Source organism: Bos mutus, chromosome 2 (assembly GCF_027580195.1).
Source record: "Bos mutus isolate GX-2022 chromosome 2, NWIPB_WYAK_1.1, whole genome shotgun sequence".
Lineage (NCBI taxonomy): Eukaryota > Metazoa > Chordata > Mammalia > Artiodactyla > Bovidae > Bos > Bos mutus.
This window is the reverse complement of record NC_091618.1, coordinates 115,195,941-115,223,873: the sequence shown is the minus strand read 5'-3', so window position 1 is coordinate 115,223,873 and position 27,933 is coordinate 115,195,941. Positions and strand designations below refer to the sequence as shown.

At 50.4% G+C, this 27,933-nt stretch overlaps 3 protein-coding genes across 4 annotated transcripts; all 3 read right to left on the bottom strand.

Annotated features, from left to right (window-relative positions):
* Positions 1-2,760: 2,760 nt before the first annotated feature.
* On the bottom strand, positions 2,761-5,513 carry HOXD4 (homeobox D4). The gene is made up of 2 exons (XM_070358824.1): positions 3,931-5,513; positions 2,761-3,386 (listed from the first exon to the last, which is right to left on the bottom strand). Exons 1-2 carry the CDS (start codon positions 4,370-4,372, stop codon positions 3,052-3,054), a joined length of 777 nt encoding a protein of 258 aa, XP_070214925.1. The 5' UTR covers positions 4,373-5,513; the 3' UTR covers positions 2,761-3,051.
* A 93-nt stretch (positions 5,514-5,606) lies between these two features.
* On the bottom strand, positions 5,607-23,534 carry LOC138984902 (uncharacterized). The gene is made up of 5 exons (XM_070360766.1): positions 23,525-23,534; positions 20,060-20,239; positions 19,115-19,904; positions 8,351-8,376; positions 5,607-6,172 (listed from the first exon to the last, which is right to left on the bottom strand). Exons 1-5 carry the CDS (start codon positions 23,532-23,534, stop codon positions 6,111-6,113), a joined length of 1,068 nt encoding a protein of 355 aa, XP_070216867.1. The 3' UTR covers positions 5,607-6,110.
* Positions 22,785-26,539, bottom strand: HOXD8 (homeobox D8). Of its 2 annotated transcripts, none has more exons than XM_070358815.1 (2): positions 25,260-26,539; positions 22,785-24,871 (listed from the first exon to the last, which is right to left on the bottom strand). In XM_070358815.1, exons 1-2 carry the CDS (start codon positions 25,795-25,797, stop codon positions 24,579-24,581), a joined length of 831 nt encoding a protein of 276 aa, XP_070214916.1. In that variant the 5' UTR covers positions 25,798-26,539; the 3' UTR covers positions 22,785-24,578. The 2 variants fall into 2 exon arrangements, with proteins under 2 accessions (XP_070214916.1, XP_014338676.2); XM_014483190.2 differs by having other exon boundaries at positions 22,785-24,874; positions 25,260-26,511.
* Positions 26,540-27,933: the final 1,394 nt, after the last annotated feature.

The window sequence follows — 27,933 nt, the reverse complement described above, 5'->3', positions numbered from 1 at the left end:
TTAGTATAAATAATACTTTAATCAGTGGCAGCAGAACATTGATCAGTTCTATTAAGAAAGCATCTTGTGTGAACAGACACCATGGGGCTGACTGACAATGTCATCTCCCAACAAAAGGCTGCAATGGACAAAGTGAGATGGGAATCTGAGAAGCAGTGTCCTCAGCAAACACTTCACTCCCCCCAGTTACTATCCCAACATACCATTTTTAAAAACCCTCAAACACTTCTGGCTCATAGTTGGGGGAACAAACTGGAAACAAATAAAAGCAAATGGGCACTGAGCATTTCTACACCTAGGTCTCCAGAACACGTTCCCAAAAGGAAACTCATTTCCTTCCCTGCCCTGGCCGGCTGGGGGGCCCTGCTTCTTGCCCGCCCCACTCCTGTGGGCCCAAATGGACGAGAGGGTCTGATTGGGACCTCAGGGTTGGGGGCTGCCCTCTGGGCCTTGCAGGCTCCATTAACATTTCAAAAGGGAATCTCTAGAAGCCGAGAAGGAGAACTGAGACTTATAAACAAAGAATTTTTTTCTCTGATAAAATTACTTTCCAAAGTAGTGGAGCTATTTTTAAGAAGGAACTTGGGTTTTCTTCATCAAATATACCTCTTGGCTTTCCTCTAGGGCAGAAGTGAAGGCAGTTAAGTAGTTTGGCATTTGGTCTGAAGCTGGGATGAGTAACCTGAACTTCTAGGAAGGGAAGAAATCTATATAATAATTTTTATAATGCATATATAATTGGACATTGTGAAATATATACCTCCCCACACACAAGGAGAAGTTTCGATGTATTAACAAGTTTGGGTTTTAGGGAAGAATCTGAGCAACTTTCCAACTTGCCTAAAGATAGCAGCTCTTTTCAAATGCTACATCCAAAGACTGCTCTTCATGTTAGAGGAGGGAAAAAAGAAGAGAAGGGTAGTTAGAGTCCAAAAGGTTAAGGGTTTAGAGGTCAGTCCTCCCGGCTGAAATACAGCTAATCGAATAGAAAATTTGTCCTCTGGATGAACCTGATTCTGTAATTTAGCCGAACTTCAGTAAAATACCTTTTCAGCTTCTCAACGTGAGGGCATCAGAAAAAAGACGTCTTGACTATGTATGAACTCTGTGCTTTTTGTCATAGAAACAATGATGCAAATAATGCAGGAATATCCATCTTTAATATCCCGACGTGGCGATATTCAAGTATTGCCATGTGCAAGTCTGAGAGCCAGGCTCACCCCAAGGAGGAACAAAGAGCTGTCCCTAGGGTCTAATACAAAAGACCAAGGCTTGGAAGATACTTTAGAGAAGTGGAATTTCAGCCTAGGGACCCCAGTGAATACCTGCCCTCAGCTCTCAGGAGACACAGAACCAAAGAACATGCCCGTAGAGGAAGTCTTTTTTCCCTCTCCACTCAAATATATTTTAAAAATTACCTCTGAAACCTTCTGAAGCACTGAAAAATAGCCCCAATTCTGAATCTCCTTTTCAATCTCCCTCCTGCTCCCTCCCCACTTTTGTCACTTTTTGGTAAGGGACAACCAGGGGTTTCTTTTTGGAGCCCGAGGCTTTGGGGTTTAAACTTCTGAAGCCTTGTTTCATTTGAGTCTGTGAACCCTGGCCATTACCTTTGACTCTTTCCCCTTATCCTTAAGGGTCAACATTTTAGAAAAATGAGCTTTGAATCCTTCGCAGGCAAGGCATGAGAAAAATGACTAAAGAACATATCTCCCGTTGTTTGAGAGCGATTGTTTTTAAACCACTATTCGCAAGGCAAGGGAGGGGAAAGGGCCTGAAAACTTTTGTACTTTTACAAATTCCGCTTCTAATTAACAGGTTGAAAAATTCCTTAGATTTGTTTTGAAAAATTAAAACTTAGGGGTAAAAAACCCTAAGACCAACTTTTGTGGACTTCTAGATTCAGTTAGTTTTTTATTTTTTTAAAAGCAAGATTTCCTCACCTTCCCACTTTCTCCCCAATGCACATCCCTTCTCCCATACCAGCCATACACCAATTCCTATAAAATACTGCTACATGGAGTATTTGGGGACATTCGGAATCCAGTTGGAACAGAAAATTCAGTCATTATCTAATGACCCAGAACATGGAGGTTTTGTTTTCTTTCCCCAGAAGGAAAAATGTTGGACCATTTGTTTCTTTCTTTTCTCCCTTTCCTCTAATCACCCAGAACTAGTTGTAAGCACAGTGCTGAAAAACACACATGTGGAAATATATATTCAAGAACTCAACTTTGAGTGGATCCTTCCCTTCCCTCTAGAAGGGTTAAGGGCCCCCTATATACATTTCCTGGGAGTGGGGAGGGGGTGGAGTTCCAGCCAGAAGTCAGGCCACGCACCTCAGATTCCGCTCCCTGAAACTCAGCCCCTTTCACATTTAAGTTTTTTGGCAACACCATGTCAGTTATTTCTGTACCCCAATTCTCCAACAAATAAATATTTAAGCAAATATAAACATAAAACAACCCGTTTCCGCTTCCTTCTTAGACTCATTTCTTTGGGCACAGGGACACTGGGAGCAAAAAATATATATATTTTTTCACACTGGAAATACAGACAACCCAGAAAGTTCAGGAATCCTGGCTCAGCTCTCCTGCTTCTACTGAAAACACCTAGCGCAGAGGTGGCCAAGCTTCTGCCTCAACTCTGGCACATTTTTAAACCACAAAGATCCCTGGAGGGGTGGGGTGGGGGAGCATGTTTAAATTCACACTGGGATAAAGCATCCAACCTTCATTTGCAAATTCAAAACCCAACAGCAGAGATTTTCAGGAGTTTAATGACTCGCCAAGGTTTTATGTTCTCAGTAGCTCCTGCCATTTGATAATATACTTAGAGAGAGAATCCCGCCCCCTCCCACCCCCATCCCCGCTCCAGGGAGGGGGCTGCCCTCGGGCAGGATGCTAACCTTAGTCCGAGGGAGGCCTGCGTGTGTCCCAGGTCCACCCCACAGTACCTTAGAGCCCAGGGAGGTGACAGCAGGCCCGGCCTGCCCCCGCAGCTTCGGCTCAGCCAGGAGCTCAGGGAGGGGTGGGCCCAGGGTCCCCACTTCTATAACGTCGTCAGGTCCGTGTGGTGGTCCTTGGCCAGCGGCTGCAAATGCTGGCCGGGGGCAGTTGAGGAGGAGCAGGAGGACGAGGACGAGGACGAGGAGGACCTGCCTTTGGTGTTGGGCAGCTTGTGGTCTTTTTTCCACTTCATCCTCCGGTTCTGGAACCAGATCTTGATCTGGCGCTCGGAAAGACACAGGGTGTGAGCGATTTCAATCCGACGGCGCCGCGTCAGATACCTGTTAAAATGAAATTCTTTTTCCAGTTCTAGGACTTGCTGCCGGGTGTAGGCCGTCCGGGACCTCTTGGGCTCCCCGCCGGTGTAGTTGGGGTTCACTGAGAGACAAAACAGATCACACAAGGTCAGCTCCGACCTCGGGGTAGGCCCCTGGCCACCGGCACTCACTTCCTGGCGCGCCCCGAGGCCGGGCCCTCCCTGCGCTCCCTCCTGGCCCACTACTCCCTGCCTCCCGCCCGCCCTCTTTCCCCAGCGCACACGCTCCTTCCCTCCCACCCCCTCGCACCCACCTGCTCCCCTGGGCTCGCAGGCAGGGATCCCCAAACGTACCCCCGTCTCCCCAGCCTGCCGCCAGCTCCAGAATTCCCAGGCATTTTGGAAATCCCCTCTCCTCCACCGCGTTCCCTCCACTCTGAAAATGGAGTCCTCCCCCACCCCACCCCCATCTCCACCCCTTTTTGCGCCCACAGCCAAGCAGCCAGCCACATGGTCCCAGCTTGCTCCCTCGGCTATAAAAATTTATGGAGAGAGTAATTGCGGCGCCCATTGAAACCCCACACGCCCCCACCCACTCGCACCCCCTCTAGGGGCTCAGGCCGCCGGGCCAGGGTGGAGACGGAGCGGTCCTGTGCCCGTCCTTACCGGAATTCACGTGCACCTTCTTCATCCACGGGTAGACCACTGCCGGCTGCTTGAGGGCAGTCCCGGGGGGCGGCTGCTTGGGGCCTCCCGGCTGGCTACAGGCCCGGGCGCCGGGCAGGGGTGCGGGCGGGGGCGCGGAGGGAGCCGGGCATGGCTCTCCGGGAGCACCGTAGTGGCCGCCGGGGCCGCCGGGTTCTGGCCCGTGACCCCGCGTGGGCAGAGACGGGCCGGGCCCGGGGCCGCCGCCTCCGAAGGTCTGCTCACCGAAGTCGGGCCGTGGGTAGAGCCCCGGGGGCTGGAAGTCAGTCCCCTGCGCGCTACCGCCGCCGCCGTAGTAGTCAGCGCCCTGCTCGCCTAGGTAGCCGCCCTGCAAATACTCCTCGCACGGAGGAAACTTGGGGTCCACATACTTGGAGTTCACCATATACGAACTCATGGCCATTAATTTCAGAAGGTAGAAAATACTAATTTTTCTCGTGTTGTCTTTTTTTCTTCTTCCATAGGGCCCTCCTACTTGCTGTCAACTGAATAAAGTTGGCGGCCATGTGACCAGGCCAGCCAATAGCGAGGGAGTGAGTTTATCACCGGGCTGGTGAGCATCTCATAATTTTCACAAATTTAACTAAATAACATACGTGTAATCAAGTGACTCACCGTGGCACCTTTGAGGGCTCCCACCAGATGTTAGTGGAGTTCTAATCCCAGCACCCTCATTCCCCACTGGTAACCCCAGCTTTTGTCTGCCACTGACTTTGCTAACCTCCACTGCCCTCTCCATGCACCCGGACTGCAATCAGCCCCCAAAATGCGCACAGTTCAAGAGGGAATGAATTTCCCATATTTATCAAGGTGCATGGCATCAAAAGGTGGGTGGAGGAGGTGACTCCTGAGTTGGACAGAGAACCCCAGGCAGGCAGGACTCCCGCCCACCCAGCCCGCGGGAGCATGGGGACTCTGCCATACAAAGGCCGAATCCCGCCGGCTTTGTCTTCATCAGGGTCACCCAAAAGTTACTACAATCTGGCTGGCCTGAATCAAATTAGGCAATGAGTAACTGCCAAGCTTTCTTCGAAGGCCAGGGTGTTTGTAGCCAAATCTGGCCTTGCTGGTATGGCAAGAAGCTCCCTTGATTCTCTGGCTAGGGCAGCGCGCGGGAGGGTAGCCCAGGAAGCTTGTGAGGTAAACCCACCTCACTCAAAAGCATCCCCAAAAGGGCCCTAAACTCCCTCTTCCCGGCTCGCCTTCTTCCCACCTGGCAGCAAAGGTCAACAAGCCTCCTCTTTCGGCACCCTCCAACTTTATGCCCCTAGAGAGGAGAGCTGATCCTGGGGCTACCTGACTCCCACTTCACTCCCCAGTGCCCCCAAACCTAACCCTTTGGCCCTGCATTCATGCAACCAATTAGGGATTTACACAGGGGGCCCTGTTTGAAGGTGAGGAGCTTCTCCAGGAAAAGGCTACTTTACATAATTGGGCTCCTACGATCCTCCTGCCTGGAGTCCAAGGTAATAAAACAGAAAGAAGCAACTGACCGGTCGACTGCCTCTGGCCTCCACTTCTGACTATTGCGGAGAATGTGAAGTTTTTGCATCGACCATATATTCCCCTAGAATCGAATCTGTGACTACGTGGATACCACACAAATTCGGTTCTACAGGGTATATATAGACAACGTTACTGCCTCCAGGTTCCACCCAGAGCAAGTACCCAGACTGTTGCCAGCCCCAGACTCTCCTCCTTGGAGCCGCCAGCCCGACGCAGCCACCCTCACTTTCAGAGACAGTTCAGGTAGTCTGAAGTGCTTGGTGGCAATTTGCAGCAACGAGTTCCCCATCCTTGTACCAGAGCCGGGGTTACCAAGCAGCCAAGGAGTCAGGACAGTCTTCTTAAGAAAGAAAGAAAAGAACAGAAGAAAAATAATCCATCGCAGAATAGCGATTGTTTTATTATCCCCTTTCTGGATGCACATAACACCCCCTCCCTCATCAAGTGGTATTTTCCAGAAAGTAGAAAATGCCCTTAGTGGCAGAAGAAAAAGAGGCAAGAGAGAATATCCTCTGCCCCTACTTTTGCCCACTGCCAGGGCAAGCCAGGTTGGCTGGCTAAGCTAGTTCTCCAAGAAGTCGCACGTTTACCTTCCAGGGCTCTGAGCCCGGCTGGCCTCTCTGTCCGGCTGCTGCTTACCACCCCGAGGCAGGCGCTGCTTGCAGGCACGGAGCTGCCCTGGGCTGGGGCTGGTGTACTAATGGTGAAGGGCAGGGCGAGGGGTCATTCGAAATCATTTACAAACATATCACAAAGTTTCATTATTTTTGCTTTGCCGACAGCAGTAAACAAGAGTACAGAAGTTCACGAAGTGTGCCGCCCTAGTGCTTCGGCGCAGTCTGGGGCTCAGCCCTCAGTTCACAGCACCAAGAGGGCTCAGGACTGGGATGGATTTCGGGGACAGAGGGCTACCTGGGCTTGGATGGGGATTTTGGATCCTTAACTCTAAGCTAGAGAGATTTCATTTTGTTTTTTATTTTACCTTCATGATTCAAAAATTGTTTTCAAGCCTCAACTTGGGCCTGGTGGGGTGGAACAGGGAGAATTCCCTCCACTCCCCCCACCCCTAGTCTGGCAAAATTGGCTGACTTCTCTGCACTGTGCACACTCCCCACACACTCCCCCCAGTCCTTTGGTTCCAGTGCTTTGGCTATTTTGTAGGGATTTCCCGGGTGCCAATTCTAACAAGACCTTCTGAAACTGCCCCACATCCAACTCCCTTGTCCCAGGGGGTTCCCCCAACTTCCTTTAATGCCAAGAGCTCCTGGGGACCTTGGGTCTAGACTTTATCCAGAAAAATTGGGGGAGCCTGCTGGGATGAGTGGGGACCTGAGGGTACACATTTTCATATTTATTAGACACTGTGACCTGCATTTCACCTTATTGCTCCACTCCTTCAGACAGGTCAAAGCCAACGAGTTATTGATGAACAAAAGCGTTAAATATTCACCTCCCGCTCAACTGCCCATACAAATGCTTTTGATGTCTCCGGCTTTTTGTGCTGTGTTCAGCTACGGGGTGCCAGTCCTGGGTTTGCAAGCAAGGAGCATCCACAGAGATAAGCACCCAGAGCCAGGGGAGCTACAGGAAGAGGGCAAGACCAGGAGTTCTGGGGACGCTGGATTTTCCGGCCTGGAGCTGCAGGGCCTGTTTCACTTGAGACAGCCTGATTCGTAGAGGTGAACTATGTACTGCGTGGATCCTCCACTCCTAGGGGGTGGGCACAGCCCCTAGGGAGTTGATTATGTTGCCCAGCCTGGAGGGCAGAAATCTGGCCCAGAGCCAAGCCCTATCTTCTCCGACCCTAGAAAGAGGACGTCTCACCGGAAAGGGAGGGTGCCTGGTTCTTAACATCTTCACACATTCCATCTCTCATTAAAATAAAACCATCTCCGTTTTGCATGAGGGTCTATCCTGGAGTCTCTCCCCACCACCATCATCTTAATGAGATAGCCTTCCTGGAGAGTTCACAGGCCTCCTCAGAAGTGTACCTGTCTTCCTCGGCATAAGCAACTCTGAAAGGGCCAAATTTTTGAGTCCAACACCCCAAGAATCTCTGCCCCCAACAGCACCCCCAAACACCCCTCCCCCTTGTCTGCCGGCAACACTAGCGGCTCTGGTGCAGAAATTCTCGAATTGCAGTTAGAGAGGAGCAGGAGTGAATCAGAAGGGCCCTATCCCTCCCTCCTTCCTCAGCCCGAGTCCCCAACCCAGGACCCAAATCGCTGAGGCCGGGGCTGGGCCGGGGGAGAGGGTAGGAGGGACTTTCACGTAAAGCTCAGAATTTTCAGCCCTTCCCGGAAGCGGGCCAACCCAACACACTCGCAGCCGTAAAGGGTTGCGTCCCCCACCTCCACATTCCTTTTATTTAAAAAAAAACAAAAAACGAGAGAAGGTCGGGGCCAGGCTGGACCGGGTTAAGCTGGGCTGGGCGGCGAATGGGGATCGCGTTGCCTGGGTGCTTAGCAGGTTGGTTCGAGCAGAGGGCGATGCTCGACACAACTTGTTAATAGGGCAGGCTGCTAATTAGCTGCAAGCTCTTCACAGACGCGTCCGCTGAGGCGGAGCTGCACCTGTGCGAGCTGGGGAGGCCTGGGAAGGCCGGGAAGGTCCAGGGAGGCCCAAGGAGACAAGAGCGAGCGCTCGCGGCGCGTTCCCTTAGTTAGGTGACTGGAAACTAGGCCCCAGAAAATCTTCCCGGGAGTCCAGCTTAGATCCTCCAGTTCCAAACGGGCTCCCCTCGCTTACCCAGGCCTGGGGAGGCAAGGGCCGTTTTTCCACCCGCCCACCGCCCCTGGCTCGGCCCTTCTCCCCACACCCGCCCAGTTATCAATACCGCCCCTTCGCGATTCGGAAGAAACCGGGAGGTACTTACAGCAGTGGTGTCTCACGGTCCCGAACCTGTTGCAATGAAAACGGGGTCACTTAAATTCCACAGGATAATAAAACAGAGATGGATGATACACAGAAAAATGACAAGGCCCAGACACCCCACCAAAACCCGGACCTCCCTCCTGCTTCGGATGCCCGCCCCTAGGAACTGCGCCAAGTTCTCCGCGAAGCGGGAGACTGCAGTGCTCAAGGGCAGACCCGCGGTAGGAGAGTATGCCCCCATCACCTCCCCCACGCCATGCACCTCTTTGGGCAAAACCTTACTTTTTGCCTGGCCCGACTCAGGCGGTCTGTAATAGGGTTTCCCCCGTGGGAAAACGGGAAGTGAGGAGAAAACGGGCCTTTGTGTGTTTCCTTTTGCAAAATCGGCTGTGTGGGAGCAGGTCCACTGGGGAGGGGGCAGCCGCTGCATCTGTCCCTTGCCCCAGCTCCCCGTCTGTCTCGAGCTGGAGCAACTCAGCACCCCCTTTCCAATTTCAGATTGGTTTCAAATTCCCCAGCCAACCAGTGCCCCCTCAAAACTGTCTTCTTCCCAAAGAAGGACCAGGCAAGGCTGGGACTTGCCGTCCCACTTCAGCTCTAATTCAAAACAAAGAGCAATTTCCAAGGGGAATGAGGACCCAAATGATAGCCAAGGAAGAGGAAAATCGATGGGTTTAAAGGTAAATGGCAATGCTTTAGACTGTTATCCAGTTCTGTGGATATGACATCATTTCATCAGCATTTTTGCTGGAGAACCCACAAAGCAATCTTACAAAGCAGTGGTCCTCACAGGGGCTCATGTCCAGCTTTCAGTTTCCTCTAGTTTTATTCTGGGACAGGGGGCTTCTCTGAGAAATCGCAGAGGCAGAGCATCTCCATTCTTAAACTTTCTGTCTACCTAGGCTACCCATTTTATTCCTCTTCTGAAGCAGAACATCACTCTGAGCAGGTGAGAGACAAAGTTCCTCTGGTGAGGTGAGAACCCTCAATTCCTAATTTTCTGTGTCTAGAAGGAAGAGGGGATTCCCATCCTATTTCTTGATTTAGGTTAAGCTAAAATTAACTTCCATGGGACTTCTCCCCACCACCAGGCAGAAAAGATGGGGCAGATAAATCCCCCACCCCTGGAGTTGTCCTGGAAAGAGTAATAAGTGACTTACTGGTTTTCTCTCCTAGTGGGCAGGGGAGCTGGGAGCAGATCTGTCTGCTTCTGAACCCGGCGCTAGCTGGAGCCTCTCACTTTCCTATCGCTGCTCCAGGAACCAAGCATCTGCACTTGTATGCTCTTAACCTAATTTATGGTGGGAATTATATTTTGGCTTGTCAACTCTCAAGCCATAAAACAAAGTTTATTGGAATCACGTGCTCGTAAATAGCCACTCAGGTCCCATCTCTGCAGAACCATAAATAACCTTCGGCTTTAAACTTTTATTCACTAAATAAAGGTTCACTGCAACTGTTCCCTCACATTTAAATAGTTCCAAATATCTAGGATTCAAGGGGGGAAGTCATATTCATATCAATACCCTGGTCTTTTCAAACAGCATCTTTTCAGGGACTCTGTTTAGAGGGGGAGATAGTGCTATTTGGAAAAGGCTGGTTGGTGGGCATGTCTTATGATTCTTTGGCTGCATCCGCTGTGAGTACCATCAACTCCTTTATTTCAATCATTTTCTAGCTCTAGATGTGGTAAATAAGGAGGAAAGCCAAAGGTCATTTCTATTGGCTTATATCAGAAGTTATTTCAAATTTTGTTTTAGCTTCAATAAGAAAAGAGCGGTTGGAGGCTGGGTGGGCTTGGGGGTGGGGGTGGCAATTGGAGTTAACACTTGGCTCTGTATTGTGAATGGGCTCAGCAAAAGTTGAAGGTAGCCACATGCCTAGAGGTTTCTGTAATTTGCTTAGATCTAGAAGGGAAGCCTTTGCAAGTGACCAAACTGCTTAAAACAGCAAGACTTGGGGTTTGGTGATGTGAGAAAGTAGAGAATAGCCTCATCGGGCATCTTTGGCAACTGAAGCTCTAAAGAAGGTTATAAAACAATAAAACAGCCCTGGTGTGAAGGGGACAGGGTGTGAGGAAGCAAATGAGGCTCTTAGGAACCCAAGCCCAGGAAGTCAGATGTCCCCAGTCCCACAGGGCCTGGGGTCCAAATCTGGGTAAGATCCTATCTCTCCCCGATATTACCCCTCCACTCCCCCCGCCCCCACCCCGCACACTGCCACTCCCACCAGAGGGAGAGCCTGAGAGGAGGAGGCAGCTGCTCTCCCGCTGAGAAAACCAAGAAAAGAGAGAGCTTGGGCCTGAGCACTGCTCCATCGAGAGTGTGACTCTGTGCTTGGGGTAGGTGGGGGTGGGAAAGATACCCCCAGCTCCCACCAAAGGGAGTGAATGAAGAGAGAATTGACACCGCCCCCCTCAGCATCCTTCCACAGCCCACCAGAGTTGCTACCAAACAGTGTGGAAACATGTGATTTTGACTATTCCAATTAAAAGAATGGATGTTCTCTGTAGCTTTGTAGAGCACATATACATCTAAGATTTCTAAATAAAATTAAGTTGTGAAAGTTCTCATCAGCAAGTCCTATCAAACCCATGAAAGAGATTCCTTTCTACTAAAATCTCTTTGCATTCTAATTTCCACCCATTCTCTGTGCATTTCTAAACCCATTTCCTAATTTCACATTCATTGGATATGAAGCAGGGAGCTATTAGTCCAGACTGTATGGCATTTATTTCTCTCCCCCAACCCCCACCCCATTAGCCCACTTAGAAGTACCTTTTTCTTTTACAGTTGGCAGTATCTGTTTTTAAAATATGAGTAAAGATCAATCCTTTAAAAACTGTTTTCTGACTCTATTAGCACTAGGTGAGCAGCTTCAAAACAAGTCCTTGTTATAATCCATTTTTTAAAAAGTTTGAGGGCTTGGGAAAGCCTTCTTTATTTTTCCTTAATTCCTAACTTAATAAAACTGAGTTAACCAAAGGATATATGACATTCTAAGCAGTTGTGATGAGCTTTTTATGGGACAAGGGTGGTGTAAAGAGAAGACCAGACTGAGGAGATGGTGTTTGAAACAATATCTGGCACCTAATCTGGGCTCAAGAGACATTTTTTGAATGAATGATAATGAAAGATGATGACTGGGACTTGCCCACAGTCTTCACTGTGGCTTACATAAGAAGAATAAAATTATACAGCCTACTCTGTATATTTAGATGATAACAGGAAAGTAACTAGCTCTGCTGAGGGGAAAGGAGGAAAGAAAGGAAGACATTGAGGCACACAACTTCAATCACTTTCTAATCTTAGGATAGTCAGACAACATGGTTAAGGAGAGTGTACACCTTCCTCCGATCTTCCCTTGGCCCCTGCCCCCAGTTTTGGGCTTTTTTAGATGAATGACAGTGTGGAATGGGGAAGCTCAAACTCTGTCTAGTAAGAAGGCTGAGCACCAGGGAGAAGAGCAGCCTAGCTTGGGCCGATTTCTTGGGGCTTTTCCAAGGACTGTCAATGGTGGTGGTGGTAAGTCATGAAGACGGGGTGGGGAGAAGAGGTAGAAGCCTTCTTAGAAACCTGTTGCTGGGTACAGTGAGATTCTGAGCACTGTCTTCCCCATCTGACTGGGAAGAGCCAGTTCTCGGAGTTTCTGCTCAAAGAGCTCCCATGAGCTAGAGTCCCCCACAGGGTTCTCCCAACCCAGATGCCAGAGCCACTCCCAGGAAGGAAGAGAAAGTGAAGGGGCCCAGGAGGCATCAGCTGCACTCCAAATGTAACGAGGTCCGTTCTCTGCCTGCCCTAGAGGCCCTTGCTATGTGGCCTGCTGCTGCTGCTGCTGCTAAGTCACTTCAGTCATGTCCGACTCTGTGCAACCCCATAGGCGGCAGCCCACCAGGCTCCCCTGTCCCTGGGATTCTCCAGGCAAGAACACTGGAGTGGGTTGCCATTTCCTTCTCCAATGCATGAAAGTGAAAAGTGAAAGTAAAGTCGCTCAGTCATGTCCAACTCCTAGCGACCCCATGGACTGCAGCCTACCAGGCTCCTCCGTCCATGGAATTTTCCAGGCAAGAGTACTGGAGTGGGGTGCCATTGCCTTCTCCTTGCTATATGGCCTAGGAAAGGATATTCTGACCTTTACGTGCAAGAGGCCTCTTGCCCAGATGTGGTGCTGAACTCTTCTCTTAAACTATCTCCAAACCAGGATAAGTGGGAATGAGACTTCAGATGAATCCCCTAGACCAGGTGTAGGAAGGAAACCGCCAGGCCTGGCACTTAGGGACACAGACTGGGGAAGAGCCAGAGAAGGGCTGAACAGGGAGTCCCAAGCATGAGAGAAATATAATTTCATATTCCTGACACTATAGTCTATCGCTGAAAGAGGAACACAACACTTCTCCTGCTACCCCCACCCCTCCCCCTACAGTAGGGTCTGCTCACTGGAACTCTGCCTTGGTGTCTTCTGGGAAGGAGAGGTAACCCCGGAGGTAACAACTCCAATAGTGAGATGTGGCATCCAAAAGAACGGGCTCTGGGGCGGGACCTCTAATGGGGGGCCAGACCTGGAAAAAACTCCAGTGGGTCCAAGAAAAGCAGGGTGTGGAATAGCCATCTAAGCCCATTGAGAATCAAGAACAGAGGTTAGATGGATCAGGAGATGGCGGTGACTGGGCAACTGCAGCATTGGGCCCAATTTGGGCCCAATTTCATGGACCAAACTCTGCTAGACATGGTTTATAGCAGGAGAGACAAGGTGTGTTTGGACAGAAAATCTGACCCAGGTGGACTCCTGGTTAGGCAGAAGCAGCTTGGCCAAGGGCTGCAGAGGCCCTCTTAGGAAAAGTCTGTAGTCATAAGTCTTGGAGGCCAGGGGTAAGGGGTAGAACCTGGCTGCATGGGAGGGGTGTACATATGTGTGGGTTATAGCCTGAGATAGTATTTATATAATTCTTTTTAAAAGATATAAAGTATCTCAAAAAATAGAAGGGCTGATGGAGATCTGAGGGGGATAGTCCTCTTTAAGACACACCTTGACATCACCATGGCCCAAGGTGGGAGCTGTGGCTCAGCCATGGCCCTGGAGCCCAGATCTTGGAACACAAGCAGATTAAGGTTGTGGAACACTCCTTGCCTCCTTTGTGTTGGCCACTGGCCTTTGGCTTTTCCACTCTGTCCCAGCTTTCAAGATACTGAAAAAAGGGTACTTGCCTTGGGGCTGTAAAAGAGGCTGTGACTGGGTGGTGGTAAGGAAGGTGGCTCCAGAAGGTGGCCTGCTCTCTAGTAAGACCTGAGCCTTCTGTAAGAGTCATGGATGTGCCTGTGTGGGTGTGAGGCTTCTGCTACCCGGTATCTGCCCACTGAGGAGCTAGGGGCACCTTCTTCTTGGATGTGGCCCTTCAGTCTACCTGTAGGCAGGTGCCAGACAATGAGACCCAAGGAAGCAGGGCCCACGAGACCCACTACAGCAACAGGGGAAGCCCCAGATCCATGTTCTCCTGTGACCAAGCCTGGGCCTGTCTTCTCTGTACAATTCAGGGACTGGGTGCATGAACCAGGTCTCTCGCAGCTGTAAAAGGCTAGGCCTGATTATTAAACAGAAAAAGGATACTGATGATAAGAAACACCTATTGAATGCTTGTTATTCAATATGTGATTGAAACAGGTATTGAATGTTTGGTAGTGCCAAAAACCCATTTTAAGTGCCTAATCAGTGAGTTAATATACGTAAAATAGAATAGTGCTGGGCACATAGTAGTGCTATGTAAGTAAAAATCCTCATAACAACCCTTGAAGGTACTCTAATTATCTCTGCTTTCCACATGAGGAAACAAGCCCAGAGAGTTTGCCCTACTTGCCTAAGCTCACACAACAGTTCAGTGGAAAAAATTTGATAGGAGGCAGTCTGTACCTAGAACCTATTCACCTCTTTGAAAAAATCTCTGAGTTAGCAAGCGGTCAATTTCCCCTTCCCAATTTGGTAGCAACTAGTCAGCTTATGACTTTTCCCTGGTGGCTCAGATGGTAAAGCGTCTACCTGCAATGCAGGAAACGCAAGTTCGATCCCTGGGTCAGGAAGATCCCCTAGAAAACCGGATGAAGGAGGGAGCTCCCTTAACTAGGGGGAGGGGCATTGCTAAATGGTAGCGAGAACTTGGCCCCTGTAGACCACAGAATCATAAAAGACACAGGAAAGACCCTCAACCAGTACTCAAACATAAGCCTACATCTTAACTGCCATGATGGAGAGTGTTTATAAACTGCAGGTTCTGGACATCCTGATTCAGTAAGTCTGGCATGAAACAAAGGAACCTGCATTATAAAGAAGAGGCTTGAATGCGGGTCTTCATTAAGAATCACTGCTCTAACGTAGGGAAATGAGGGAAGCAAAAGACTGTGTTGCAAGGAGACAACAAGGAACAGTAAGGTTGGATCACAGCCAGTTGGGGATGTCACCGCTGATGCGAGAAACACCCCCATGGAGCCCACCAAAGGCCTGAAATGGGTGCAATGGGTAAAGAAGAGTGTGGGGGTGGTGTGAAAAAGGGGAAAGATGAGTAACTGCGGGATTTTCAAGTCGCACGCAAGAAGTCACCCTGGATCTCGGAGCCTCGAGGGAGTCCCGGGGCCGAGGCCTTGTTCTAAGTGAGCCTGAGCGAGCCCATCAGCTTGAGGCAGGCGACGCTGAACGCTCGGGTTTTCAAGGCTGCCGGTTCTAGGTACCAGGAATTGCAAGAAAGGAAAGTGGCAAGAACAGCAGCCCAAATGAAGGGGCTGGCAGGGATTGGGCGTGGCTTGCCCCACCAGACCCTCTTCCTGCTCTTCAGAGCCCAAAGCGCAGAAATCGCGCCCCCTCCGGGAAGGCGGAGGAAGTGAGGTGGCCCGCCACCCCGGAACCTGCCTTCAGGTTCCTGGGCCCCGAGCTGCCTCTGCTGCCAGTCTCGGGAAAGGGCGCCGCATCGCCCACTATCCTCGTTGGCGGAAAACACTTTGTGAACTGGGGTGGAGGGCGGAGAGACGGAGGGGGCGGGGTCAGTGTCCCTCCCACGCTCCCGCCCGCCAGCGCCCGGGGCATCTCCCGCGCCTCCGTAGCCGACAGGACGCTTGTCCTACAGCGCCTCCTCCTGGACAAGGCGCCAGACAGCGGAGCAGGGGGACTGTTCCAGCCCCGGAAACCCGAGGCCCGGGCTTCTTAGCGCGGGCAGAGGTCTTCCCGAGCCAGAGGCTTGAGTTGGTCCTCCCTTCCCATGGGGGCGGCCTCAGGGCCCTCTCGACTCCTTCTGGCCGCCCCCACCCCTACCCCCAGTCCCACCCCTAGCACTGACAGCAGGCTCGAGACCCAGGAGTGTGCATCCTCCGTTAATTAGGCGAGCCCAGGCGGAAAAACCCTACAGTTCGTGCGTTTATTTATTTATTATTTGTTTGACCGCTTTCTGCTGAGCCACTGGTCCCCACAGAGCCTTCGAACGTGCTGCGCTGGCGTAACAAGATCCGAGAATGGTCCGGTTGAAGAATTGGCCTGAAGTTTGGCGGTTTGAACAGGCGCCAAGAGGAAAGGCCTTTTCCCAAAGCAGAAGCACCAGGCTGAAAAAAATCTATACACTTCCCTGAGGATTATATACATACATATATATATATAAAATCTTCGTTTAAGGTGTTTAGAAATGTATGTATGTTTAACACCATGAAAGAAAGATTTGGTTTTCTTCTGGTCACTAGCTCGTATTTGCATACTGTTTCTAAAGTACAGATTTAAATTTGGGTGAGGTGGTGAGTCAAGATGATTGAAAATAACGTGGTCAAGGGCAAGATGTTTGGCTATATTTAGACTGAAGGCTGGAATAAAGGAAAGATCAGGAGCGAATCCTGAGGCAAGGAGGAGTGGAGAGATCGGGTTTTATCTTCCAGCTCTGAGTCCACTCGCCCCCTCCCCCTATCCGTGCTTGGCTGGTTGGATCCCTAGGCTGGGTTATTTCATTGCACATGCGCCGGACGCTGGGCGAGCGAGCTAGGCAGGCGCAACCCAGCACTAAGCTGTGCGGGAGGTGTGCGCAGCGCTGGGCAGTGTGCAGCACCGCACACTGCTGCAGCGCGTAACTGCAGAAGAGCCTGAACGCCGCATCTTAGAGACACAGGAAACATACTTTTGCAGGAAACCCTGTTAAAAGCTTCACGCGTCCTTTCTGATCTGCCAGCCCTGTTCCGCCAAACCAGCAAAATCGCCATGTTTCCAGTAAACCCTCAAGGTTGTCTGTCCTTTGGATCAGCAGTTTCATATCAATCAAGGCTTGTGGGGGGAGGGTGAGGGGGAGAGGGAACCACCCTACGTCCAGAGAGTACGACTTCTCCCACATTCTGCACTACTATGAAATCCAAGAGACCAGTTACTAGAAAGAGGGTATCTTTTCGCATTAATTTCGGAAAATTGGCCCTAAATTGGACTTAAGTCGGAATTCCGAGTTCTTGGTGGCTTCTCCCCAGCTTCCGGTGCCCCCGCGTGCCCTGCCCGGCGGTCGCACTGCGGCAAGGCCGTAAATACCTCTAGCAGCTGCCTGCCAGCCCAGAGTGAAATACTGTCTTTGTTCCTATTTCCCCTGCTTCTCGAGCTCGGAAAACAGAATTCTGGCGAGATATATTTATTTGGAGGAGCATCTGACAGGAAAATACGTTCGGTTTTCAACCCTGGTGCTTGGCCACGTTTATAACAACGAGCTTCGCTCTTTTTCCTGGTCCTCCGGGAGACCGCAAGCCCATCTCATTGCCTGACACTAAGGCCCGGACGTGCCATTGGTTCCCTAATCTATACACGGTTAAAGGTTCGGTTCGAGGACTCTGGGAATTACACTCCCCGGCTTGTGAGCTCTTTGGGTCCAACTATATTTTTAATTTCGTTTGAGTTTTTAAAAATTGGGTTAACAGGGACAGTGGGGGCATTTCCGGTAGTGGCAAAAGCGTTGACTAGTCTCCTCTTGGACTAAGTGGCCTGAGTTCAGATGTGACTGGCAGCGTATTTATTCCCTTAGATGCAATTGACTATTTAAGCTCTTAATGCTACTACGGGACTTAGGAAAAACCCCTTAGTCCTCCATATCTGCCCATGACATCACCCTCTGCTGTGCAATTGGACCTGCAGACCGCCCAGGTTCCTAGTCACTTGGGCGCGCTCAGTCATTGAACCCAGGGAGAGGCTACTGAAACTCGGAACACAAGGGCTTGGCCATCACGGCCACAACTCGTCCCCACCCCCACCACAACTCCAGGCAATTTAGGGACTCCTCCTGAAGTCGCCAGGGGAGGGCCTTGGGAGCCCCAGTCCAGAGGCCTGTTTTTCAGTAGGTAATAATGCTCGATACCAATATGAAAGAATGATCTCAGCAGTACTCTAACAGAGATATTTACAAAATACAGACATTGTGGACTTAAAAATCAGTTTCTCATTTGTGAGTGATCATAATTAGTGATCGAGGACAATTGCGCACGTCAACTAGCCACAAATCGTAGCCCTCCATTTTGAAACGAGCATGATTCCGTTGTTACTTACTAAAAATACCTTTCTATAAAAATGTCATTTATTGTTCAGAAATGCGTTTAAGGCCAGCATGGTCACACTAGGATATTTGGGAGAACAGTGAGTTAGGCTTTTCCGGTGGCTCCTGAAAAAACAATGCTCCGCCACGCACAGGTCAACCCCATGCGCAATGCGGCAGATTGTCCTGAGGTTTTAATATTTCACGTGTCCATGAGGGAAGAGGCAATGGGATTTGAGAACTGCCTCCTCTAGTGCCCTTCAAAATCCGTAGGAGAAAATAGCATTTCTTTCTGCAAATAATTTTCTTTCGATTCATAGATATTTTGGTTCACTAGTTTTGAAGTCGAGTTGGTAATATTGCTATGCTATTCATTTGTAGGCAACACACACACACCACAACAGTACATTTAGAGAGCAAAATGTCTACTCTTTTCCTACTCTGACAAATAAGAAACACACAAGATGCTTGAACTTATTAAGCATGCTTAGAATTTCTGAAACGTCTCTTGTTTTTTTCCCCAAGACCTGCACCAGGGTTTCTGATCCTCTGCTCTACTGCTACCTCTCAAAACATGCATCCATTTTGTGGCACAGAATAACCCAGATTCACCTGACAGATGTGTGTGGAACCTTTCTTGAGTTGTTACGAAAATCATCTGAGAGCTAGAGAAGCAGTTAATATTTAAAATTCCATCCCATAAACAAGGCCCAATAAACCAAAAACTCTAAAAATCAGCATCACTCACCAAAGCCTAGATGAACAAACGTAGCACCATCCTGATACACAGAATCCACCCCACCCCCACCCCCAAGCTCCAACCCTCAGAAAACACCTGTTAGCCTCCCAGGTACCTCTGACCACAGACCAACCGCAAAATACTGCTCTAGACTTCAGAGTGCCTGTAGTGACCCCCAGCAAAGCTGACAGCTCCAGAAACCATCTGCACAGTCTTCCAGGGCGGGGATCCTGTGGCTCTCGATCTATGCCGCTATCCACCTCTCATCATCTCCAGAGGAAATAGGGCTTCCCTTCTGTTTCTGAGCTCAGCCGGCCCCCACCCAGGGCCCCAGGGGACGCCCGCTCAGAACCTGAGTGATCTGGAGGCAGGGGACGCAGACAGGCACTCCCAGGCCCCGGGGAAGTGTGGGGGTTCGGGTCGGGCTCCCCGAGCTAACCGAACGGGTGGGCACCTCGAGCTTCCCGGTGGCAGCGCTGGGAGCGCGGGGCGGGGGCCGCTCTTACCGGAGGTGCAGAGCTGGAGGCGGCGGTCGTCCCCGGCGGCGGCTGTAATCCACTAGGCGCTGCCCAGTTACTCGCGCTCTGCGCGGCTGGGACCCACTCATGTTGGAAAAGGAGCCGCGTCGGAACCGCGCGTCTCGGCCACCCGGCTGCAGGCCGGCGGCTCCCGGCGGGCGGTGCCGGCGCCAGTGGGGGCCTGGGCGCCCCGGGCTCCTTCCGGGCTCTCCCGCCCGCCGGGCTCCCCGCCGGCTCCGGAGGCGGCAGCGGCGCGGCCCGGGGCGAAGCGGCCGTGGGGCCAAATTGGGCGCCGGGCACGAGCCGAGGCCGCCGCGGACCCCGCAATCCCGCAGCCGGCGACTGGAGCCCACCTCTGCGAAGACAAAGGTTAGAAAAAGAGGGGGTGAGGCTCTAGGAAGGCAGAATGCGGGGGGAAATTCGCCTGGGAAATCAGGAAAAAGGCCGTGAAGGCGAGCGGAGCCTGCACATGACCAGCCGCAGCCAATGACGACCGCAAATAGGTCATAAAAAGGTCTATTACCAAGTTGTAAATTTTCTTCAAACAAAAAGGAATTTACTGCAATTCCTTGCGGATTTTGCACATACAGCTCGCAAGCGCCATGTTTTTTCCTCTCTTTCTCTCTCTCTCCTCTCCCCTCTTCTCTCTCCGTTTTTCTGCTCTTCTTCCTCCCCCTCCTCCTCTTTCTTCCTCCCTCCTCCTCTTTCTCCGTGTCCCTCTCCACCGCTCGCTCTGCCTTTCTAGACTTCACGGTTCCTTTCTCTAGGAATTCTTTCCCTTTTATTTTTTATTTTGGTTCTTTGGCTTGAAACCTCTGCTCCTTGGGCGCTGTGTTTCAGGGAGAATGAATGCCGCGCTCGCTTGGGGAGGTGATCCTGCCAGTCACCCCTCCCAACTCTCCCCTCTCTTGGCTTCTCCTCTCCTCCCCTCACCAAAAGGCCTCTCTGAAAGAGCAGTCAAGCGCTTTCGGGTTTTGCCCCTCTCATTTTCAGGCAAGCCACCCAGTCTGACCTTGTGCAGAAAACCGGGGCTCTGCAGGCCAAGAAAATGTGTGCTCTCCCCCACCCAGCTCTCTCCAACATAAACCGGGTCCCTCCTGTTTCTTGGGGTTTCTGCAGTAGGAGAGTTGCCAATCAGCTCAAAGGCTGAAAATGGTTTTAGGTACTTGTCAACTTCTCCAAAATAACAGTTTGAACTCCCATTACCTATACTTAATCTAGATAGAAACATCCCCCTGGGACAGTCCTGGGTTAGAGAAGAGTCAATCTTTTTTAATACCCTCTGAAAATCCTTGTTTAAGTCTCCCCAAGTGCAATTCGCATTTCTATGGAATTCTAGCCCCCTCTTCCCTTGCCCCCCAAAATGTCTGTCCATTGAAGAGCCTGTTCAGTGCAGTATTGAAGAGGAGAGGGACTCCATTTGTTCAGGAAAAAAGCAGCTCCCCAGTTTCAGGCTTGGAAAAAAAGTTCTTTTTCTTCAAAGGCAGGAGTGCCATTCCTTTCGTTCTTCTCATGGAAGCTACTCCAGGGAACCCCAGCTAAAGGTAAACATCCTTGGCTAGCTCCCCTCATCATTAATGCATGGGCATGGCCATCCAGGCTTCAAACCTGGCTGTAAGAGGTAACCTCTCCTCACCCCCACCCCATCCTTTCAAGGACACTGCTTTGGATTTCAAATAATACATTTATAAATATGTGCATTAGGATTTCAATGTGTAAGTTCTCAATTAACATCCTCACACCAAGTACCTAAGTGGTCGTACACTTAAGTAGGAAGCACACAGCACCCTCTGGAGCAGGCTATGTGTATCCCTTGAAAAAGTTCTGATGACCTTGGATGTTTCTGATTAAAGTACTTCTGTTGCCATGTGTCAGCAAAAGTCATATTCTTTCTAGAAAAAGTCAGTGATCTCCAACTTTGCTAGAGGTACCCAGAGCAGCAGCCGGGTTCATTAAAATGTTCTCTTTCCCCTGTTCACCACCAGCTGCGTGCAGATTCAGCAAACAGTGGGAAAGCAGAGGACACAAGTTTGGATGTGAAAGAGTAACACCTTCTGCAGTGAGGAATAATTAAACAATATTTTAATTACACAAAATAGAGCATGTTGTTGGACCTTCCCAAACAGTAACACTTTATGCTGGTCTATACATGTCTATACATTCAGAACATTGTTTAGTTCTGAAACATTCTGAGAAATAACCTCAACTGTCAATTTTCCTCTACCCAAATAAAGGCAGAGTTTATGACCCTCCATTTCAGCTGGTTGGAAGGAGGGCTAGGAAAAGACTGCACTTTTGAAAAGGCAGCCATATTTGTACTTTTCCCCCCTGTGCAGAGATAAGCCATGTGCTGGGCTTTGTGGAACCTCACAAGATGGCAGCCCCTAAACTGACTTTTCTCTAGGAACCGTTGAGACCCACACCATCTTTTGTGTGTTTCTGGTCTACGAAGAGAACCCAAATCACTTAGGACCCTTGGTTTTTTCATCCAGTGTTAACACTGGAGGGTCCTATTTTTCTGTAAATGATTTACAGACCTCTCTAAGCAGACTCTCTAAGCAGTCCAGGGCACCAAAGTGTCGACTGTTTCCAAAGGGTTCTCTGAAGGCTTATGCAAATTTCTGCAGCAAAAATGTTGGTTCGATATGCTGCAACCCTCGGATGTTTACAGATCTGAGCCAATTAGAAGGGCATCTCCTGCACTCGTCACTGGGAGTTGTCTGCATGAAACACAGATGGGGGTTTCTAGCCACTGCAAGAAAGAAGGTGGTGAGTGTGTGTGATTGTAATTCCACAGACTTTATTTGAAGACAAATCTGTGTTTTCCCGAACTACAAAAGGAAGCATGTATACTTACATTAATTACCAACACTTTCTACGTGAGTAATGTATATATATGTACAACAAATATATACCCAAAATACCAAATCTGTAAATGTACAAATACTCTCAAGTGTACTAATTTTTGCAAGTCTTTCTGTGTACATGAGCTACGAATTTACCATAGGTTAGGGGTCCCACAAGGCCAGAAGGTACAACACTTTCAGAGTAGCACAAAATGGAGGAAAAAACATTTTTACCGCCCTTCCTTAACTGATTTCCACAGCAATCCATGCACCGGGTCCCCCACCATATAGAGTCTTGCCCAAATCAATGGCTCTAAAAATGATTTTCAGGGAGAATTCTTGTGTAGAAGACAGTGAATTTTGCTAATAGAGGAATCCCTTAAATGGAGGGCAGCTGGAGTCTAGCCAGCACCAGTCTCCAGCCAGCTTATTCCCACCCTCTCCACAGCCAGACTGTTTCCTAGCCATGCTTTCAAGCACTTGGCACACTTGCTCTAAACCAGTCAACAGCAGTCTCAGGCAACACACAGAGCAAAACGTTTCCAAATCCAGCAGGCACGTTTGCAGCTGTCTCTTCTTGTGCAAATGTTTCTTAAGCCCCAGGCCACCCTTGACTTAAAACTCTTTCCTGGCTCAGGTCAGCAAATGCCACAGCCATGGCCTCTTCCCTGATAGAAAGCCAGGTGGTGCTTCGCCTCCGGCCTAACCTGTGCCAATGTTTCCCTGGTCCTTGAAGCAGCAGGCAACAGTCCACCATCACCTGAACAAGTGATACAGGCCCCAAAGTATAGGATTCCATTTTCGTACCTGTGCAATAAAAGCCACTCTGGAAATTAAAATGTACCTCTTTAAAAACATTTTCCTTCTCCAGGAGAAAAAGAAGAGAATTCTTCAAGTCTACCTGATAAAGGGGCTTTCCCTTTTGTGGGGAGAAATGTTAGTTTACTTGAATTTCTCCTCTTCCCTCCTGCCCCTCTTCCTCCTCCTCTTCCCTTATAAAATGGCAGCTGCAGGAGTAGCCTCAAATGGAAAGTGGATATCTTGTTAATAACAGATCCCAAACCCCAGCATCAGCGCTGGCTCAATGGAATAAGCTGTGGTATAATCTGGACTCTGGGTTTGCTACCCACTGGGCCTACAACTCCAGTCCTTTGCGAAGTTCAAAGCTCTCCCAGTATCTTATCAAGGTTGTTTAGAGCAAGATGAAGCTAGAATAGCCTAGCTGACCCTCTCTGAAGTGAAAAAGAGCTCCCCCCACCCCACATTTATTTTTATAGCAAGGGTGCAGGTAACCCCCCTCCCACCTTTTAAAAATCAAATAGATGCTTTAGCAGGATGCTGCCTTCACATGAGTCCTGGAGATTGTTCCTGACTCAGGAAAAGGGTTATTGGCGGCGCTCAAAGACACTAGCTCTAGAAAAAGGATTCATTTCTTTTATTAAGGAGCTAGCTATATTCTGCAGCGGTTGTTTACACTCGGATTTTTCTGCATTTGTTCTCAAGGCTTGTTTCAAATAGGTGAGGCCAACCTGGAGAACAGCAGAGGACGTACCAACCGACATCTGAGATGCACACAAGTTGGCTCACAATGGGCATGCAAACAGAGAGAATACAAATAAATATGGCACCTCCTCAGAAAAAAAAAAAAAACAAACACACAAACACAAAAACCGGAATCACAGCGGCGGCCACAGCACAAAGACCTAGCAGTTGCAGGCGATACCAAGCACAGTTCAAAACGAAAGCAGATTCAGAAAGGAGAGGCGTTCCACAAGGTGACTTGCCAGACTAAAAGTATCTATGTGAAAATGTTATAATTGACTTTTCAAGTATTCATTCACTCTAGATGATTAAACTGCCATTATTTGTATAAACTATAGAAAAATTATTAAATGTCAACTTTGACATTGTCCTGAAACTTCTGTCACTAGCCGAACATTTCCCCCAAGTTTAAGGAAGCTGCAGAGCCAGGACTATACATTACACTCTTCAGCTAACATGTGCTTTTCTCAATATTTGGCCCAGACTTTTCCCAGAGATACTACATTTACAAAATTCTCAAAGAAACCTTTTGGAGTAAACAAAAGGCACCCGAACCATTCATTATAAAAGCAGAAAAAATATAAATAACACATTTTAATCAAATAATATAAAGTAAATATTCTGCGGGCATAATTTTTAAAAATTAATAAACTTCTTTTAATTTACTCACCATAAAGAAAAGATTTAAAACGTTCAAGTGCACTTGTTTGATTAATAAAGCATTTTATATTCAATTATTTAGTGCTAATCATTAGGAAGTTTACGTTGTCGAGGCAAAATCACCAGCTCAGACATTAAAAACTACCATTATAAAAATATAGCTACAAGGTCAGTATCAAATTACTCTTACATAGGACAGCTCAAGGGCTGTTTCTATGCGACACTAGAAACATTTTTTTTAAACACCCAAATCCCTCTCAAAGCGCAGAAACCTCAAGAGCAGTGACATGAAGGTAGCTTGAAACACAGGTAAAGTCCTTTCCAAAAAAGAAAACAGGTGGTGTCCACCAGCATATGCTGATCATTAGTTTTAATAGTCTGCGGTAAAATTTTAAAGGTAGAAGTTAATTTGTCGGGCCTTCGGCTCGGTCTTCCTCCAGCTCTTGGGCTTCCTTTTTGGTTTCCCCATCTTTCGCCTCCTGTCTGGAAACCGGGAATTTGTCCTTGTTGTTCTCCTTTTTCCATTTCATTCTCCTGTTCTGGAACCAGATTTTTACCTGTCTCTCGGTGAGGGCTAAGGCATGGGAAACCTCGATTCTTCTCTTCCTGGTCAGATAAGGGTTAAAAAGGAATTCCTTTTCCAACTCTAAGGTTTGGAAACGACTGTAGGTTTGTCTTCCCCTTCGTCTACCAGGAGCTGCTGATTAAAACAAAGAGAAAAAAAAAGAAGAAAATAAACATTAAAAATGTAATGGTGCGTCTGCAGGTTGCTGGAGGTTTCTGAAACAGGTCTAAGGGGGTGAAATATACACAACTCTTCTTAGGTCTGATATAATATATAGCACGGGCAGGCAAGAGGGACAGCGAGAACGTCCTAGCAATTATTATGACCCCCATCATCTTTTCATGGTTTCTACTTTAAAGGAAAAAAAAAGTCTGCACTACTTCATGAATAAGAGTCACTGTAAGCTACACCAGAAGAAAAAGGAGAGGGAGAGAAAAGGGGAGTTTTAAAGCAATTACGTGAGATGAAAGCAGATTTCTCCCCCTCTCCCCGCTTAAAAAAAAAAAAATTGCATCCCAACCTTGTGGTCTCATCCAGGGAAACATTTGAGAAGGAGACGAGCTCTGATTTAAGTGGTCTGGGTCCTCGCCAATATTACCACTGGACGATTTACAGTCAGGATATTGTACCAGCTCGGCCTCTTGCTGGGTCGTAAAAATCGGCTGTCTCTGTAAGTTATCGTATCCGTAAAACTTCGCGGGCTCCCGGTGACAGGCAATCCCACCGCAGGGGGGAGGCGGCGGCGGAGGAGGTGGGGCGGCCTGGTAGGCTGCGGCTGGGCTGCCCCCGCCGGGGTGGAAGTAGTCCTGGCCGGGACCCGGGCCTCCCCCACTACTGCAACCTGGCCCGGCGGGCGGCGGCGATGGGTGCGGGTGCGGGTGCGCGTGCGGGAAGCCAGCGGCGCTGTTGCCATAGAGCTGCAAGGCGGCGGCAGCGGCGTGGCGGCCGCCGACCTCGGGCGCGAAGTGACAGTCGTAGTAAGTGGGATTGATGGCCTCGCCCGCCGCGGCCGCCGCCTTGTACTTGGAGTACAGCGGGTTCACGAAGTACGAACTCATCGAGGCGGCGGCGGCGGCCAGCGGCCGGGGGCCAAGGTAGGGCGGCCCCGGGCGGGCGGGCGGCGCGGAGCAGGCAGGGAGCGCGCCTCAGCGCCACCGCACTGCCGCGGGGGCCTCTGGGGCGGCTGCTCGCGCCACTGGGGCCGCCGGGCTACGTTGCTGCTGCCACCCGCCCGCCCGCCGCTTCTGAGACCCCGCAACCGCGGGCACTCCGCTACTGGGCGCTCATGCTCCTCTCTCGCGCCCGCCGCCTCGACCTCGCGCCGCCTCCCTCGCGGGTCGCAGGGCCTCACCCAGCCCCCGCGTTCCACTGCCCGCCCGGCCTCTCCCGGCGCGCGCCGGCTTGGCCGCAATAAACTCGCCAACACCCCGGGTGACCTGCCCCGCTGCCTCCACTCTTTCCTCTCAGGCACCAGGCGGCCCTGAGCGCACCGGGACAAACAAAAAAAAGTGCGCCCGGCCCACGGAGACACTCTTTGGCTTCGGTTTACAAACCCCCGCTCTGGAGGGAAAAGGAAAAAAAAACACCCTCTGCCCGCCGCCACCTCTCACCTCGCCCCCCCCGCAGCCCCCTCCCACCGCTCTCGCCGCCGCTGCCGAGGCTGCCGCCCCGGTGCGCCCCGGCGAGGCATTTTCGCACCACGCCACTGCAGGGAGAGGGAGCGAGATGGACGCGAGATAACCGCGCGGAGGGATCCGCGCGGAGGCGACATCACTGCACCCGACGGGACGCCTCACGCTGGCGCGGAGATGCCTCCGCCAGCCTTAAAGGGGGCCCATAAAACCGCACTGCCAAGGGCTCGCCGTGCCCCCGGGGCCCAGGGAATGCGGGCCACGGCCGGCAGGGCGGGGGCACCGCAGAGCCTTACACTTGAGGGTGGGGGAGCGGGGAGGCAGGGAGGCCACTCCCAGGAGACTGTGGAGCAAATGACTCCCTCCCCGGCCCCTGGAGCAACCCCTCAGAGGTTGGCCGTGGCTTTTGCGCCTCTGGACACGCGGGCGCAGCCCAAGGAACGAGGACAAGCCGTGTAGACGATCCGGACTGAATATTTGAGTTAGGTCCTATCCAAGTGGCTTGATTAAAGGCCACAAAGGTGACCTCAATACCAAAGTGCATTATCAAAGCGAATCTAAGTAAGCCCTTCTTTTCCAGCCGAGTGGGCCTTGTGGAAATGAGATGTACATTTACCCTTGACGCACTGCACGCCTGGCTGAGGCTCCCAGGTTAATTGATATTTAATGGAAATCATGCCCATGAATATAGTTTCCATCATTTCACCCTTGATAGACGTCAGTACCAGGCGCAGGGGGCAGCCTGAAGAATGTGGGGAGGGGAAACATTAGCATTGCTGAGGGAGTAAATAGAAAAGCAGACAGAAATGTTCCAAGCCGCGGAGGACTCACGCTGGGGAGGCTGGTATTTTCTCCGGCAGGACGCGCGGCTCCGGGTCTCAGCCCCTGCATGGAGAGGACCTCGGCAGGCGGTGGCCCCGGGCGGAGGTCGGGGAACCGACACTCGGGAGCCCCCCAAGGAGCCTCCGGGCCGGCGTTCGGAACATGCCGGTTCCAAGCAGCTGCAGGCGGCGCCCATCTTCTAACGATTCTAGTTCATGCAACAAGCTTGTGAAGTTAGTGCCGAGAACAGGCGCCGTGTTCAACTTAAAAAGTTACTAATTTTTCCAAAGGTAAAGAAAGCAAACTCATTCTATGAAGGACGAGGAAGAGAAACGTCCCGTGTCCCGTGGGCAAATCGAGTGTGAATCGGAAAAATATTCCTGATTTTAGAAACTGGCTCTGAAGCCTCTTGACGTTACACCACCAATTCGCCTTCTCTCTCCCCTTCTTCTTCCCCCCACCTCTACTCCTGTGTTGATGATGTTCAGTGTCCAATAAATGTAATAGGTCTCTGCTGAGTGTGTTTTCCTTTGCCTACTCTGCCCTTTTTCGTGGGTCTTTGGGTGACCCTTTTTCTTGGGATAATCATTGTTGTTGAGGGCGCCCGGCCCACGGGAGCCGACCTCAGAAACACTCTCTCAGCCCACCGAGGACGCCCCCGCTAGAACTTAAACACACCTTACTGGCTTTTCACGACAAATCACAATGTCTAAAAACCCCCAGACAGCTCCCAAAGGCGTA

Bases quoted from the DNA above. Each gene is read 5' to 3' on its own strand.
- HOXD4 (XM_070358824.1), bottom strand. From the start codon at position 4,372: ATGGCCATGAGTTCGTATATGGTGAACTCCAAGTATGTGGACCCCAAG. The intron at 3,387-3,930 runs GTAAGGACGGGC...TTTGTCTCTCAG, and splicing joins GAAGGTGCACGTGAATTCCG to TGAACCCCAACTACACCGGC.
- LOC138984902 (XM_070360766.1), bottom strand. The intron at 8,377-19,114 runs GTAAGAGCGGCC...TCATTGCAACAG, and splicing joins CCTCCAGCTCTGCACCTCCG to GTTCGGGACCGTGAGACACC. The intron at 6,173-8,350 runs GTAAGTACCTCC...CTTCACCATTAG, and splicing joins GACCGTGAGACACCACTGCT to TACACCAGCCCCAGCCCAGG.
- HOXD8 (XM_014483190.2), bottom strand. From the start codon at position 25,797: ATGAGTTCGTACTTCGTGAACCCGCTGTACTCCAAGTACAAGGCGGCG. The intron at 24,875-25,259 runs GTTGGGATGCAA...TGTTTTAATCAG, and splicing joins TCCCTGGATGAGACCACAAG to CAGCTCCTGGTAGACGAAGG.